At 40.0% G+C, this 16,923-nt stretch overlaps 1 protein-coding gene across 1 annotated transcript in view; it reads left to right on the forward strand.

The window, feature by feature from the left end:
* LOC136841719 (zinc finger protein 830-like) overlaps positions 1–13,149 on the forward strand; it is a 47,017-nt gene extending 33,868 nt beyond the window's left edge. The window contains 6 exon segments of the mRNA XM_067108946.1: positions 2,553–2,676; positions 4,842–4,961; positions 10,570–10,689; positions 10,692–10,726; positions 11,624–11,793; positions 12,050–13,149. Of these exon segments, the coding sequence (XP_066965047.1) occupies positions 2,553–2,676; positions 4,842–4,961; positions 10,570–10,689; positions 10,692–10,726; positions 11,624–11,793; positions 12,050–12,188 (708 nt within the window). The 3' untranslated portion in view covers positions 12,189–13,149.
* The last annotated feature ends 3,774 nt before the right edge of the window (positions 13,150–16,923 follow it).

Raw genomic sequence — 16,923 nt, forward strand, 5'->3', positions numbered from 1 at the left:
CTTTCAGACTTTCGAGAACGAGTTACTGATTCTATGCTACGGGGGAAGCTCCTTCCCTGGGAGTCTCTGCCTCCTCCCTGGGGAACCTCTTAATGGTTGGGTATTGGTGTTTTTAGTATTAATTTGGTGGTTTGTAGTGACTGTATTTTTTGTTCTGGCATTTTGTATGGTACTGCGTCTTTGGCAGGGGCATCTTACATTCTTTGCTAGCCATCAGAATTGATCCATCACTGCAAAGCACCCACTGTAGTAGTAGGTGCTCCAGGCTATAGCCTGGAGACGTCTGCATTTTTTGTATTGTTTGTGATTTTATACATAATGTCAGATTCTACACAATAAGATGAGTGCCAACCAGAGGCAGTATCTACCTGCAGCAGCTCTATTATCAGGTAGGGAACAACAAACATTGATTCAATGTTAGCAATCTTTTATTCTCAAATTCATTACCATTACAGGCAGTCCCCGCTTATTGGCAGGGTTCCGTTTCTGAGGGTGTGATGATAACCGAAAATCGCCGCTAACCGAAAATCGGCGATTTCGGCACTTCTTCTGTGATTTTTGAGGGTTATCGGCGCCGATTTTCGGTTATCGGTGCGTCTGTTAGGTATGCATCGGCGCCAATACCCAATTATTGGCGCCGATAAGCAGAAATCGGCAATTTTCGCGCCGAAAATTGCTGATTTTTGCCACTAGACAAGCGCCATAAAACCAGATCACTGTTAACCGAGCCCACCGTTAACCAGGGACTGCCTGTAATAATGTTTTGGGGTAGATGTGCCCAAGCCTTCCCACCTCCTATCAGTGTGGGACTCAGCTATGTAATTACTGGGTAAATTACTTATATAAAAGTGACATTTTTAAGATAAAATAAAGTTTTATATATACTTATCCAGTAATTGCATGATCGAGCCCCCATTGCAGGGACATGAGGGCATAAACAAATTGAAGCTCTTTGCTAAGTTGTTCCTCTCTTTCCCTCGAAAGTGGGCGGGACATGTCACCTACCCCCCCAAAAAATAACGCAATCCGCGAATTTCAAAATTTAAGCTGCCTAGCGAGTGAAACTAATAGCTATGTAATTACTGGGTAAGTTATATAAAACTTTATTTTATTATAAAAATGTCATATTTGCCATTAGTTTGTATTGAAATACAAACCATTGCCTTTTCTGTAGGAGTATCCTTCAGTGTGAACTGGCATTGGTTATTGAAAATTTAGTTAGTAGGTAGTTAATAGGTGAAGATGTGGGGTGAATATCCCTCAGGTAATTAATAGGCAAAGATGTGGGGTGAGTATCCCTCACTTGCCAACTGTTACACTTACTTTTCTTTTGGTTGCTGTACATCTGTACAGTGCTCTTTTGTTCCTATTTAGTTGGATGAGTACTTGTTCATTGTGTGTTTGTTCTCATCTTTTGTTGTTGCCTTGCTGTTTGTTTTTATATAAGTAACTTACCCAGTAATTACATCGCTGTAGTTTCTACTTGACGGCAGCTTGAATTCTGAAATTTGCGGTAAAACTTTTCTTCTGTCTGAGTCGGTTTTAGGGGCTTTTTATTTGACACAATTGGTAGAGGATGATGGGAACAGATTCAGAGGTTAAAGAAAACTCTTTTCACCTATCCTAATTTATTAGCCTTAATATTACAGTGGCCTGAAGACCTTCAAACAGAACCTTATCCTAATTTTATTTACATTTGCTACAATTTATCAGTTATCAACTTTCGATACTTAACCTAACTTATCTTCTGCTTACCACTAAAGTTTATGAAAACAATCTTCCTATACTTAACTTAGCCTAACTTACAATACCAATAGTCAAAATATTATCAACAAATCTCCAACTCTGGTGTATGTCCCATTCAAGTTCCTTATCTTTCTCAGCACGTCATCTCAGAATAATCCAAGATAATCACGAAAGTCAACACACAATTTGGGGATCACCACAGAGTTTATTTTAGCTATGACATCCAAGCTGAGGGCAGAAATTACTTTGGAATTTCTTCATGCAGTCTTTTTCTACACAAAAGCCTTTCTCTCTTCGAAACAAGAATCGGAGATCTCATTCACAACAAAATCAGCCTACAGATATTAAAGCACTTTCACTAACCCCGATCCCGTTTAGGACAGTAACTGTCTTAAGTAATTAACGTAATAACTTTCACTCTGTGGAACTTGAAAATGGTTTGGTCTCACCAGCTGTTCGACTGCTTTGGTAGTTGTTGCCAGTGTCCATTTCCTATCCCAGGTAAAGCTTCTTTCAGTTCAGGTGAAGGGAAGCCAATTACTCTACCCTATCACACTCAAGCAAACTGCAAATAAAAAAGAAAAAATAACATGAAAACACACATCAGACATTCATAACAAAAACGCAAAATAAACATAATAAAAAAACATCACAACAACAAAAATGAAACAGTCAATTCACACAAACCATCCATCAAAATGAGTCCATATTACTGAAATTTATGGATGTGATAGACTGAATTTAAGATTAGGATTTAATATTTGATATTTGAGTTGAATTAGATAATGTCATGTCATGTTTTGCAGATCAACTCTCAAGCAGCCAAAAGTAACCACACAGATGTTAATGTTGATAAAAAACGACCTGCATCACCTCCGACTTCAGATGCTAAGAAAGGGGCTTTTAGTTCTACAAATGGAAAGCCAAAAGGTATGTTTTTTAAGGACCTTCAATGAGAAGCTTTTTTTTCAAGTCTTCAGTTTCTTATATGTACTGTATATGTTAAATAGTTTGTAGTCTAAATCGCCATATTTTTTGTGGAAGTCATGCATTGAGACATTTATGCATTTCTGTAGTAACTTATGAAAGAAAAATTTTCATTAAACAAATTTAAACCCTGATCTTTTATCGAGTCTTCGAGCTCAGGGTGAGGGTGAACCTGTCAAGTATGTCAAATTATTCTAGATGTTGCCACAACATGATCAAATCAATTTCTCTTTTTTTCTCTCTCTCTCTCTCTCTCTCTCTCTCTCTCTCTCTCTCTCTCTCTCTCTCTCTCTCTCTCTCTCTCTCTCTCTCTCTCTCTCTCTCTCTCTCAAGAAAAGATAACATATAAATTTTGTAAAGAGAAATGGATTAACATTCCTCAAGAGATTAAAGGGACAATCTCTCTCTCTCTCTCTCTCTCTCTCTCTCTCTCTCTCTCTCTCTCTCTCTCTCTCTCTCTCTCTCTCTCTCTCTCTTGCCCTGCCAGTACAAGGCTGGCTAAATTTGTTGCAGTGATAAACTCTCTCTCTCTCTCTCTCTCTCTCTCTCTCTCTCTCTCTCTCTCTCTCTCTCTCTGTCTGATTTGGCTAGAAGGGTTAGAAGTACATATGTATATATTTTTAAGGGTACTAAGGTTTAAGATGACTTTGAAATGATATTAATAGTCTAATTTCAAAGATTAATACAGTAATAGGATAATAATTTAAGGTATATTTGATATAGGATGATACTTTAAGTATACATTTGATATTTGAACTTCCAAGGTAGACAGTTATAAGTGCTTTTAGAGCGGGTTTCTAAGTATTCACGGATTTTAACCATTCGCAGGGGGTTGGTGTCTGGAATGCATCCCCCGTGAATACAGGGTGTTTACTATTACAATGATAACAGATCAATATAATACTGTACAGTACAAATGGAGTCAGTAAGTGAAATATCATTTCATCAATATTTTTCTGTGTTTACTGTAATATTAATATTTGAAAATTAGTAAATCAGTGTAACATGTACATACACAAGAGAATATTTTATCACTATTGATTGCATTTATAAAGTATTTTTTTTTAATGCATATATTTAAATATTTAGGTAAAGTATTTGACTGTACTTGTGAATTCCCAATGTTTCCTCCATTTGAAAAAAGAAAACGGGACAGCTTCAGTACTATAGGAGAGAAAATGAATGTTTGAATGTAGGGGGAGACTTGAGTTTAGTTTTCACACGTAGCTGTAAGCCACATATTTTTAAGGGTAAAATGTTGTATGATGACTTTGAAATTATATTAAAGGGTTTTAGGATGATACTAGTTTAAGGCGTATTTGGTGTTTGAATGATTAAAACTGGCAGATGTAAGCATTTGTAGAGGGGGGTCTTTGGTGTTTGAACTATTAAAGCAGGCAGTTATAAGCATTTTTTGACTGGTGTTCCAGCCTATCGTGGATTTTTGCGTAATGCAGGTGATTGTGGTCCCTAACTCCTTGATTACCAGGGACCCACTGTACAGTAATTGTGGATTTTCTGTACCCAAGAAGAGGATTTCACACTTTTTTTTATACAATATTCATTACATATTCCTATTTGATTTAATGTGGAATGAAGGATTTGAGTCATTGATGTAGTAAGTTACCTTGTATAGTTGATAACAATCACCTCTTAACTGAACTGGCAATTCTTTTAGGTATTTTGACTTTTGTTATCGGCTTTACTCAATATGCCTGTTGGCCTGACATTTTTTATTTATAGATATCTTGGTGAACTATCCTGTATTCTGCAGATAACAATGTAGCATCCTTAATTGTTGGGGTTTTAGTTTCCAGTTTTGAAGGTATAAATACTATTGTAGCTGTGTTTTTGTTTGTTCCTTATTACTGTATGGTACTTTATTATTTGGGATGACTCTTACTGTTATAGATAGCTTATATCTCAGTGCCGATAGGCGAGGAGATATGAGCTATCTTTAACAGTAAGGTAAGTATGCAAATAATAAATTTTATCACGAGAATATTTATTTTCTTCATAGGTGATTATGACAGTGGTACTGATATCAGCATTAGCCCAGTTTGTCTCTTGTTTAATACTGGGATTTCACACCACTACTTCCTTTTCAGGAATACTAAAAAAGTTTACGGATTACTCTTCATCTGAAGGAAGTAGTGATGAAGAAAGTAAACCTGTTCCTGATGTTGCCATTAAATCAGAACCTGGGGTACAGCAACCAGTAGCTAATGGTATGTATTTTGTTTGTGTATGACTCCATGTTAGGGGGTCTTGGCTTTAGATTGATTTGTGCAATTTACTGTATGACATACTGAAGACTTTATTTAGTGTTGATTAGCAAAGTTAAAGTATTTTATGTTTATTTGTTCTTATAGATGTACAGACTAAGGCCTTTTATGTAGGAGTATTCCTCAGCGTGAGCTGAAATTGGTCTTTGAAACTTGGTAAGAAGGTAGTTACTGGTGGTTAAAGGGGTATGAGTAGGGGAGCACCCATACTCACCTATTGTCACTAAGCACCTTTCCTTTGGGCGCCATCCAGTTAGGATGCCCTACTGCACTAATGTTGGCTACAGAGTTGGAGCGTATGTTTTTGCTTTGTTTTGTTTACTTTGCCATGGAGGAGTTATGTGAATGACAGAGGTGTGAAGGGCCTGAGTGTATATGGCCCTTCATGCCCTCTGTTTGGGTGGATCTCCACTATTACTGATTCTTAGTTAGGGAGGTTTTGGTAGAGCAGGAAAGCAAGAAGCTCCATCCTCCTAACCCTTGTACCTCTCCTGTCTCCTTCCATGTGATCAACATGCTTACCCTAACAACGTTGACTGCTATCGTCTGCTGTTGCTCCTGTGAGGAGTTCATTGCTGTTGAGCCTCCTTTTGTCAGCCATCCCTCCAGCATCAACTGCAGGGGTAAGAAAAACACAGGCTAGGAGCGAGGAGAAGATGTGTAAGGGCTTCTTCTAATTGTTCTCCTTCTCTTTGTGTAGCTCATCCTATTCCTTCTCATCTTCCCTGCACAGGAAGAAGAGAAATAGTCCTAGAGGACCTCTCACAAGAAATACCCTAGGACTTTAAGTAAGGGCCCTTCCAGGCTTGGGGAGGCAACTGTGCTCATCCACCTCTGGGTGTTACCTCTGCTGTATTTAGGGATGAATGGGATTCACTGAGTGAGTTTGGTGCCCTTAGTTTGGTGCCCTTGGTTGACCGACACGTTTTGGACACAAGGAATACTCGCCACCCTGGTTTCACTAGAAGTATACTTGGTGAGCAAGCGATAACTCCAAACCCAGTGTATGAATGGTCCCTAGACCTCACTCGTACAGACAAGGGGTTTACGCATGACAGGTCTCCATCATATGGTGCTCAAGGGTACTGGGATTTGTTTGCTCAGATCTTGTTGCACCCTGGCTGCATGGGGTTTACCATAGGCCCCATAATTTTGTGCACACTATAGTGATGCTTAGGATTGATGCCTGGCTGCAGTGCACAGTTGTATTCCTAAATGACTACAATTGGTTCGTTTCTTGGGTAACAATCCTGTGCTCAGAATACAGGTTGGCACACCTTGTCTGGTCCAGTTGAAAATATACCGAGGGGATTCTGGCTATCCTGTGTAATGGATCTGCTGGTGTTAGCAGAAGGATTCACAAGTAGTAGAAAATTCAGGGATTGTTTATTTTTATTTCAAAAATTATAGTGAAGGTAGAAGCAATTAAAAAAAAAAAGTTTTATATAAGTAACTTATCAAATAATTACATAGCTATAGTTTCTACTTTACGCGGCAGCTCAAAATTCGAAATTCGCGGTAGCGCTCTTTTGTTTTGAGTGTAGGTATGTTGCCCCGCCCACTTTTGGGGAAGAATAGGTACAACTTAGCTAAGGAGCTCAATTCGTTTCTTCCGGTTAATGACTGAACACTAGTTATTAGCAGCTCTCGTTTTCGTTTTCACCGAATGTTCGGAGATCGTCTTTGGTGAAGTACTCTTTTTGTTGGTAGTGCAGCTATTAGCTTAGCTAGTTTTTTGGATAATTCAATTGGGACTTATTCATTTGGAATTCTTGACCATTATGTCTGACTCTAGTTTATCCAGCATTAGGTACTGCAGCAAAGGCTGCAAAACTAGACTCACGTCGGTAAAATACGACCAACATACAATTTGTTGTACTTGTAGGGAACAAATTTGTTCTCCTGAATTGACTTGTGACGAATGTAAAGGCTGGGATCAGGGTAAATGGAAAACTTTACATTCCCATTTAGACAAATTGAAAAGGGACCGAATTAGGAAAGCCACAGCTAGGGCTGAAGCAAAGGCTTCTGCTAGTATGGGCCATTCTTCAAGGGAAGATATTGATGTTTTACCTATCCCTTCGACGCCTGTGACAGCCTTTTCTCCCATTTCTAGCCCTCCAGCTTTTCCCGTCACTCCTGTACCTAATTCTTATTCTGCTAAACCCAGTGCCATTGCCAGCCTAGAAGCACGGGTAGACCAGAAATTTAATTTACTTGTAAATACGGTGTCCCAAATTGGGAATTCTGTGAAGGTTGTAATGGACAAATTTAATAGTGGTGTGTCAAGTAATGTGTCAGTGGAGGGGGCGGCTGTTCGTCCCACCGATGCTCCTAGACCAAGGTCCCTGCTAAACTCCCTTGCAAATATGGGAAGAAGCAAACTAACAGTCCAAGGGAGGTCGGTGGGGTTTGCCCACGAGCAGTCATCGCCTCATCCGAACCCGTTGTCTACCGATCCCAGGCTGCGGATGAATACCGTTGGAAAAGTATTAGATTAGATACCCACACTCTCTCTTCAAGCGGATCAGATTCGCCCACATCTAAGAGACGCAGTGACCGTTTCTCTCGTGTCTAGACCACTGAAAAGGCTAGGCACTTCTATGGACTCCGATTCTCCCCCACAAATGATGGAGTGCTGCTAGGCCTTTCGACTTACTGTCCTTTACTTAGCAGACTGGTAGAAACATAAAAATAAGTTTACAAAGAAAGCTCGTATAAATGGCAGATGGGGGCAATAAAAGAAAATATATACCTGGATTCCAACACAGTTGAAGAATTAATAGACCTACCAAAATGGGAGTAAGTACATAAGAGGTTTTACAAAAGGTTAGGCTCAACAGATCTGAAGCAGGGACAAGTCAATTAAAACATTATGCAGGGAAAGATACTGACCACCAAAAAATGACTGTGGAACAAATAAACTGATTACATATGTTATAAATGTACAAGTCAATAATTCTCCTTATGGTAAACAATAACAATTTTTGCAAAGTGAACATTTTCACAAAAAAATATATTAAACATATGAATACATAGAAAATATATACTGTATAAGATAACTAAATAGTAATTAAGTCAGTGATTTTATCTTTCAAGGTCATTCTTGGACATTTTACTAATACAGGATCCAGATAATACTTGCTAGGGCTACAGTTAAAATTACAACTGGAAGTAAGCTGTATAATAGCAGATTCTAAAAGATTTTGTGAAGAGAAATCTTTTGATCTAGCAATCAGTGAACTTTCAGTCCAATTTATCCTGTGGGAGTTTTCACTTAAATGAATGAAAATTGCGTTGGATGTTTGCTCAGTTTTAACAGAATACTTATGCTGTTTATTTTGTACTTCCAAATTCTTACTAGATTGGCCAATATAAAAAGAAAATAGTCCTATGTGGCCTATTATCAGTACTGTTGGTTCAATATCATATAAACTTTCAAAATATATTACCAGTCTCCAATTCTCACATATATAATTCTCTAGATTTAGTTGATAAACAAAATCATTTTTTGCCCCACTGATAGATTTGTTTGTTTTATACCTAGCAGGGCCATCCTGTCTACTACAGTAATCTCCACTTGCTTTACAAATCTGAAGAGCAACACAATCTGTCATTTTCTTTTAGCAGTGACAATTTGTATCAGTAGAATTACACTCAGCCCACAAAGTCAGTTTTTAAATAGCTGGGAGACCCTGGAATTGCCAGGTTTCACATAACCCTTGGTAAATCACTGCGCTAGTATGTGGGAAACATCACACGTAATTCTTGGGACAAACACATTTGCAAGCAATGTCAGCTACTCAGTGTTTCATCTCAGAAATGTAGGGGATACACAAGATTCTGTTGAAATTGTTATTCAGTCCTGAAAGACAGTCTGAAATATGAAAGAAGGAGTTAAACAGGCAAGAGAGAGAACTACAATCACAAAAAAAAATTGAAAATTTAAAAGCAAATTTTTTAATACAAGAAAATTTAAAAGCAAATTTTTTAATACAAACCATTTTACTTGATTGTCGTGTGATAAAATAGATGCACAAGTGGATAGTTTGCCAGACCAATGAGCCATTAGACAGGTATATTTTGAGAAGGAGGAATGATTTGGCAGACCATCTCAGATACCAAGGGTATGCTGTTCACCATATAACTAAACACGAAACTATCTCATGCCAGATCCCTGGATGACTACGGAGGATGCATTCCAGCACCCCTGGGACAGTTTGGATGTTTATGTCTTTCCTCCTTCCATTCTGATCCGCCGATTGATCAACTGTGCTCTTTTCACCCTGGGCTCATAATACCTTGCTAACTTCTTGTTGAGCCCATGCTTTATGGTTTCTCGTTCTGCTGTCTCTCCAAATGGTGGAAGTGAGCCATCTTCTGCAACTTTTTGTGAGGGACCTTTTTCCAGTTGGAGCTTCTTTTCAGTAGATTGTGAACTTCTTTGTCTTCCATTGTCGAGACAAGCTCCCCTCAGTTTCTGGGGTGAAAGACTAGCTGTCTTGAGCTATGGCTTCAGACTCAGTGGTATTAATCTCACAGTGTGAGTTGAGCTGTCCATGCTTGTAAGGGTACAGGATGTAACTTTTATTCTCTGCAATCTAATTTGGGCACCATATGATCCCTTGAGGGAGGCCTCGTGCTGAGATCTCAAACTGTCTTGTGTATGCTGGCACCAGCATGCACAAGAAGTAGGTGTATAAGAACAACCTTCTCTTTCTGGCTTTGTGGTTTAATCAGACAAGCAAAGTGAACAGTTGTACAGATTGGCTGAAATCCACGAAGTCAAGGGGTATGGAATCATCTCTGGCATAATGGAATAACTTTTTGATGACACAGGTAATGAGGACAAATGTATGAAGTGTTGTCTAGTTTCATAAAGCAGTTAAGCAGACACACTGTTTGTTGTGTGAGGAAGATGGTTATCCAGTCTTCAAAAAAAGATGTGTGCTCATCCCTAGCCATTCAGAAAACTATTCAGTTCACAGGTAATGAAGGCAGGCGTTTTACTACCTTTACCCTAGTCTGCCATAGGGTTGTCACCCACAGGTCCTTGGAGCCTTGTCTGAAGGACCTGTGGTGGGTAGGTGGGTGCTCAACAGGTTGTGTAGTCTCCAAACTTCTCTCAGACAAAAAAGCATCTCTCCTGAGGTACTTGGATGGCTTAAGGCTGGAGGTTGAAAGGGTGAGCAACTGGTTCTCTTCCCTTGGTTCTATTTTTCCTTTTCTTTACAAGGCAGTAAGCTACCTATTTGCCGAGTTTCGACAACTTATTCCAGCTTGCGTGAGGAATATTCCTGTGTACAGGGCTTTGGTTTGTATACTTATGAAAAATACTTATTACTTAAAGGTTTATAATATTTATGAAATGACTGAAGTCAGTAGATGCTATTGTTGAAGATTTAGCTGGCTGTATGCTGCTTTCTGGTTTTTAGTTGTCTGTATAGAGACTTCATTGCTGATCTTTCATATTTTTTAGTTTATTATATTAGTGGATTTGCTTGTATATTTTAGTGCGTTAATAAACTGGATGTTGATGTTTATTTTTCAGGAATACCTGATGGTTTCTTTGATGAGGACAAACCTCCAAGGACTGAAGAGGAGTCAATGTACAAAGAAAAACTGCCAAAACCTAAAGACCCGCCCAAACCCAACACAACAGAAATTCTTCCGAAGGGTTCTTCGACGACCCCGTAGCAGATGCAAAAGTATGCGGTTCCTTGTCATGTAGTGGTTGTGATTTGATTGTGAGGTTCAGACACATTTTTGTAGCTTAAGGGGTTCTTACCTGGTCAAGGTGACCTTGATAACACACCACTGAAAGATAAGTTCTTTTCACTATATCACCTTTGAAACTTGGTCCTACAAATGTTGGTTTAGGACAGACAATATTTTAAAGAAATAGGCAAATTTGATACTAGAATTTTATTTCAAAGTATGGGGCATTTTTTTTTTAGAGTAGTGTGCTATAGCAGAGAAAAGGAAGAATGCGGCTCTTTTATTTATTGCATGTGTAACAGGTGAACTGTTAAATGCACAGTAATTTTTTTCAAACATCTTTGAATTGTTTGATTTGCATATTAGTTTTAATATATTGCAAATGGCACCTCAAAGAATACTTCTAAAGTTCTGAACATTTATATCAAGGTCATAATGTAACTACTTAAATAGCCCTAAAGATGGGAACCCTATTTTTTTTTGCATGTGAAACATTGTCCTGCAAATGTAAATTCCTATTTTGGGCTATACAGGTTATTGCCCTATTGTCATGCCTGCAAAAGACTTAAAAGTTATTTTCTAGAGACAGTATCCCAAGGAGACCTTTTAAATGCCATTTCAGAAGGTAAAACTGCTTAAATGTGTTTTTATAACATTTTAATATTTCATTTTCATGCTTTGCTTTATTGTAGTTGGTAATGTTGGGTTGATTCGTTCACTTTTCTGTGATATGAAATGGTACAAATGACAATTCTCTCTTGTGATTCGACAGCATTGTCCTCCACTATTTTTTTTGTTGTATCAGTTGTAGATTTTGTAGATCCCATTACATGAAAACTGAGCAGCATTGACGATGTATTCATCTTAATGTGTATGTTTCCTGCAAGGCTCGCAAGGTAGAATACAAAGATAAGGATGCAGAGGAATGGATGTCATTTATGAAGGAGGTATCAGCAGCAGAACAGGAGAGTCGAATGATCATTGAAGAAGACAAGGAGGAAGCTGCACTGACTACACAGATTGAACAAGCCAATGAACAGATTGCTTGTTTAGAAAGGTAATGTTTAAAAACTGTGGATAGGTAATTTTTAATCAGTCTCTTTAGTAATATATTTGTTTATGGGGTTGTTGGGATATGGAAATAGCTGGTTCATTATTTATTCTTTAACACTATGAAATATTTTATTATTTGTTATTCTTGCTTTTATAATCAGCTTTGGTTGCATTACTTATTAAGAAGACAGGAAGAGTCTGCGTAAATATCTTTCTTGAGGGTTCAGTTAATTTTATATATTATTTATATTTATTTTTAGAGTTGTTGAGTTAGACAAGAGAAAAAATACACAACTGCAAGAACGAGGAGCAGCCAAAAAAGACTCGGACAATGATGAGGATTCAAGTGATGAAGAATTTGCGCCTGTCATATGGAGGACAAAGAATTCTCTCATATAGTCATTGAAGTTTGTTTATCCTTTGCTGTACGTATATACAAAACATAAGCCGCCTCATATGTAATGTTGATCACATATCTTAGGACATTACATACAGTTTTCTTGTGCCCATATTACTACCGTACATTAATGTACTAGGTTACATTTTTTAAAGTCTGGATGCACTGCTGGTGTTATCAGTTAAGGGGCTGAATTTGTATTATTTAGCTAGTGTATGTTTGGGCAAAAGAAACTTTTAACGAGGCATAGACTGATTTTGATGGGAAATTCTTGTGATGTTTGTGTTGAAAGCAAACATTGATATTGGGTGATAGAGTAGAGGAAAAGATATAAAGTTAGAATTAATCCTCTAGAATGATTTGTTACTATACTTTTTTCATTATTATACCTGTCTTAGAATCAGAAAAACCATATATAATGCATTCAATTGATGACTACCCCTTGTATGTAATTCATGTTGAGAAATGATGGTATTAATTGTAAAACATTCAATAACAATGTTATAATTTCACCCTCATGTAAGAACACTTTCTTACTGGTCAGCCCTAAGAGGAATTATCTTAGTGTTATGCATTAACAGCCTTCTGAGATTGAAGTGTTTTAATTGAGGTGTCAATAAAGGAGAACATCAAAATGCCACACATGGCCAAAAATAGCATTTTTATGATAAAATAAAGTTTTACATATACCTACCAAGTAATTACATAGCTACAAGCTTCTACCACAGCTGTCTAAAAATTCAAATTTTATGGTGGTGCTACCATCGCTTGTGTAGGTGACCAGGTCCTGCCCACATCCAGGACTTGACAGGCACAACTCAGCAAAGAGCTTCAATTCATTTTAGCCTTGATGTCCATATGAGGGGAGGAGGGAGGGCTCTGATTATATAATTACTTGGTAAGTATATAAAACTTTATTTTATCATAAAAATGTCATTTTTATATAAGTGACTTACCAAGTAATTACATAGCTGATTCCACATTGAAAGGAGGTGGGTAACATGGACATGATTTACTCCAAAACATTAATAAAGTAATGACTTTGGAATAGAAAAGTTGCTAGCATTAGTATAATGCTTGTTGAACCTTACCTGGTAAGAGAACTACTGCAAGCAGTTACCTGGTAAGAGAACTACTGCAAGCAGGCACTGCCTCTGGTCAGTGCTCGTCTTAATCTGTAGAGGATGTGGTAGTATGGCCAGAATCACCTCCGCTTTAGTGGGCACTTTGCAGCCATGGAAGTTCACCGATGGTTGACAAAGATTAAAAAAGTGTGCCCTTGCCCTGGGAAAAGACCAGAATAAAAAACAATGCTGCCACCTACACTGGAATAAAAACCCACACCCTAACCACTAAAAACTGACAGTTACCCCAGGTTCAATGTACCCCACAACTCCCCATAAACTCAACACCTTAAAACAAGGCAAGAGGATAGTAGAGGGACAGAGAGCCCCCATGCTTCCTCTCCCAACACCATGCCAGCCACGGATAAAGGCCCTAGTTTACTACACTTTTCAAAAACCGTTTCAACATCCTTGAGGTAATGCGAGGCAAAGACTGACTTGGACCTCCAAAAGATTGATTGCAGGATAGCTGCTAGAGACATATTATGTCGAAAAGCTTGAGACGTGGTGATGGCTCGAACCTCGTGAGCCTTTGCCCAAAAAGATGGTAAAACATCTTGAATCTGAGAATGCTCCTCCATAATTAAGCTTCTCAGAAAGAACAACAGGGCATTTTTCGAAAGGGCACATGAAGGATTCCTCACAGAGCACCAGAGATTGTTTGAGGGTCCTTCCTCTGAAGGTAATACCTCAAGGCTCTCACGGAACAAAGTAGTCTCTCTTCCTCCTCCGGTCGAAGAATGTCCATTAAATTCTTAATGGCAAATGAGCAGGGCCAGGGATTGGAGACATTCTTATTCTTGGTGAGGAAACCAAGGAGGAGCTAGCGAGCCCCTTCAAAACCACATCTAAATTCCAAGACACTGCACCATGTTTCTGTTGCTTGGAAGTCTCAAAAGGTCTGATGAGGTTGCTGAGATCTTGATTGGAAGACGGGTCCAAACCTCTATGCTTAAAATCTGAACTAAGTATTGACCTGTATCCCTTAACAGTAGAGGGCAACAGCTTCCTGGAGGTCCAGAGGTAAAGGAGAAAGTTGGCGATCTGGCTTATAGTTGTTTCAGAAGATGAGACGTGGTTGTGGCTGCACCATCCTCTGAAAATCGTCCATTTGGACTGATAGAGCTTGCTAGAAGCAGCTCTCCTGCATGTAGCAGTAGCTTCTGCAGCTTGTTGCAAAAAGCCTTTTGCTCTGACAAGACTCCTGACAGTCTGAACCCTGTCAGGGCCAGAGTGGACAATCCTTGATGGAACCTGTGGAAGTGGGGCTGTTCGAGTAGCGACTGTTTTTGTGGAAGCAGCCTCAGGAAGTCTTACTAGAAGTCGCAGTAGGTCCAGGGACCACTCCTTTCTGGGCCAGAAAGGCACTACAAGAGTCATCATGGCGTTCAGATGAGACGAAAACTTGTTGATCACCTCCCTGATCAACCCGAATGGAGGGAAAGCATAGACATCCAGGCCCACCCAATCTAAAAGCATGGCGTCCATTGCCCATGAGAGAGGGTCCAGAACTGGGGGACAAAAGAGAGGGAGACAGTGATTCCTTGATGTTGTGAAGAGGTCTATGGAAGGTTTGCCCCGCCGCTTCCATAGATCGAGACAAACTAGGGGTCTAAAGTCCACTCCATTGGCAGGACTTGATGGCAATGGCTTACTTCATGTGCCAGGATGTTCAGTCTCCCTTAGACAAAACAAAGAAGGATTGTGATTTGATTCTGCTTGGCCCAGAGAAGAAGGTCCTTAACCTTCTCGCGAAGAGTGAAGGAATGAGTGCTTCCCCTGCTTGCAGACATAGGACAAAGCTGTGATGTTGTCTGTGAAGACTGCTACAGTCTTGCCTGTCACTAGTGGAGAGAAGGATTGAAGGCCCAGGTGAATAACCTTCAGCTCATTGATGTTTTTGTGCATGGACTTCTGCTCCATTGTCCATGTCCCTGAGACTCTTTGACTCCCTAGCAGGGCTCCCCAACCTAGATTGGAGGCATTGGAATAAAATTCTAGGCTGGGGCTCGGAGGAAGAAGAGAAATCCCTACCTGAAGTCGCTCTTTTGACAGCCACCAACAAAGATCCTCCTTGATCTCTGATGAGATGAGGACGGCGAAGAAGTCTGACTGGGTCTTCCTGCACCAGTTTGCCTTCAGATAAAATTGCAGGGCCTCTTGTGAAGTCTGCCCAACTTCACAAACTGTTCCACTGAGGCCAGCGTGCCCAGGAGACTCATCTATTGGACCTCTGAGCAGGTCGAGAGAGAGAGAAACTCTCAAACGGTCTGAAGACAAGACTCGATCCTTTTGGGGGAGAGAAAATCCTGAAAAGTTCAAGAATCCAGAATCATTCCTAAATAGGGAATCCCCTGTGTCAGGGTCATCTGTGACTTTTGAGGGTTAATTAAAATGCCTAACACCTGTGTTAGGCAAAGAGTTTTCTTCAAGTCCTCTGCACACTTCTCTTCTGACTTGGAACAGAGAAGCCAATTGTCCAGTAAGAGGGATATTTTGATCCCAAGAAGATGAAGCCATTTGGCAAGAGGAGCAAGGATTCGAGTGTAGACCTGTGGGGCCATAGACAGACCGAAGCAAAGGGCCTGAAATTGGAGAACTTTGCTCTGAAAGACGAACCTCAGAAATTTCCTGGAGTCTGGGTGGATTGTGATGTGAAATTACGCATCCTGCATGTCTAGGGTGACCATCCAGTCACCCTGATGGAGAGAGAACATGACCAAGAGGTTTGTCTCCATGTGAAACCTCATTTTCACAGCAAACGAGTTCAGGGCACTGACGTCCAGAATGGGCCTCCAGCCCCGCGATGACTTGAGGACTACAAAGAGTTGGTTGTAGAAACCCTCCGACATTTTGCCCATTACCTCTACTGCTCCTTTTCGAATAAGGGACTCGACCTCCTGAGAAAGAGCCAAAAACTTCTCGGACCCTGCCGAGTAAGCCATCAAGGTGACTGGCGACTTGGCCAAAGGAGGCTTCTCTTTGAAAGGAATGGAGTACCCTCTCTTCAGAACTTGGACAACCCAAGGTTCCACCCCTCTGCAGCTCCATTCCTCCCAGGAGAGATGAAGCCTAGCTCCAGCAGGGGAGCAAAGGACAAAATTCTTGCTTCTTAGCGGCGGGCTTGAAGGTTGTTTTCCTGATGGACCTCGATGGGGGACGAAGGTTTGTCCGAGGTCTAGACTGGGGTTTCGATCTCCCTCCATGAAATGTCTGGTACTGCAAGGGTGAGAAAGACGGGAACTACAGAAGGAGTCTTCTAAGGCCGTTTGGTAGACTGGGCTAAGAGATCCATCGTAGATTTCTTCTGCAGTGCTGACAAAACCTCCTTGACTGTGTCCTGAGGGAAGAGGTGTGTCTTGTCTAGTGGAGAGAATAAGAGAGCTGATTTCTCTTTTGTGGTTACTCCCTTTGTGGCAAAAGAGCACCACAGCTCCCGTTTCTTTAAAATCCCCATTGAGAAAAGGAAGGTGAGCTCAGCAGAACCATCCCTGACTTCCTTTTCGGCACAGTATAAAACACTTGACCAGTTGGCAGCGAAATCTTCTGCTAGGCCCAGGCAGTCTTCAGTCTTTCTCGCCAAAGCTCCCACCATCCAGTCAAGGAAGCTAAA

The sequence above is a fragment of the Macrobrachium rosenbergii genome, chromosome 9 (assembly GCF_040412425.1).
Source record: "Macrobrachium rosenbergii isolate ZJJX-2024 chromosome 9, ASM4041242v1, whole genome shotgun sequence".
NCBI classification, from domain to species: Eukaryota; Metazoa; Arthropoda; class Malacostraca; order Decapoda; family Palaemonidae; genus Macrobrachium; species Macrobrachium rosenbergii.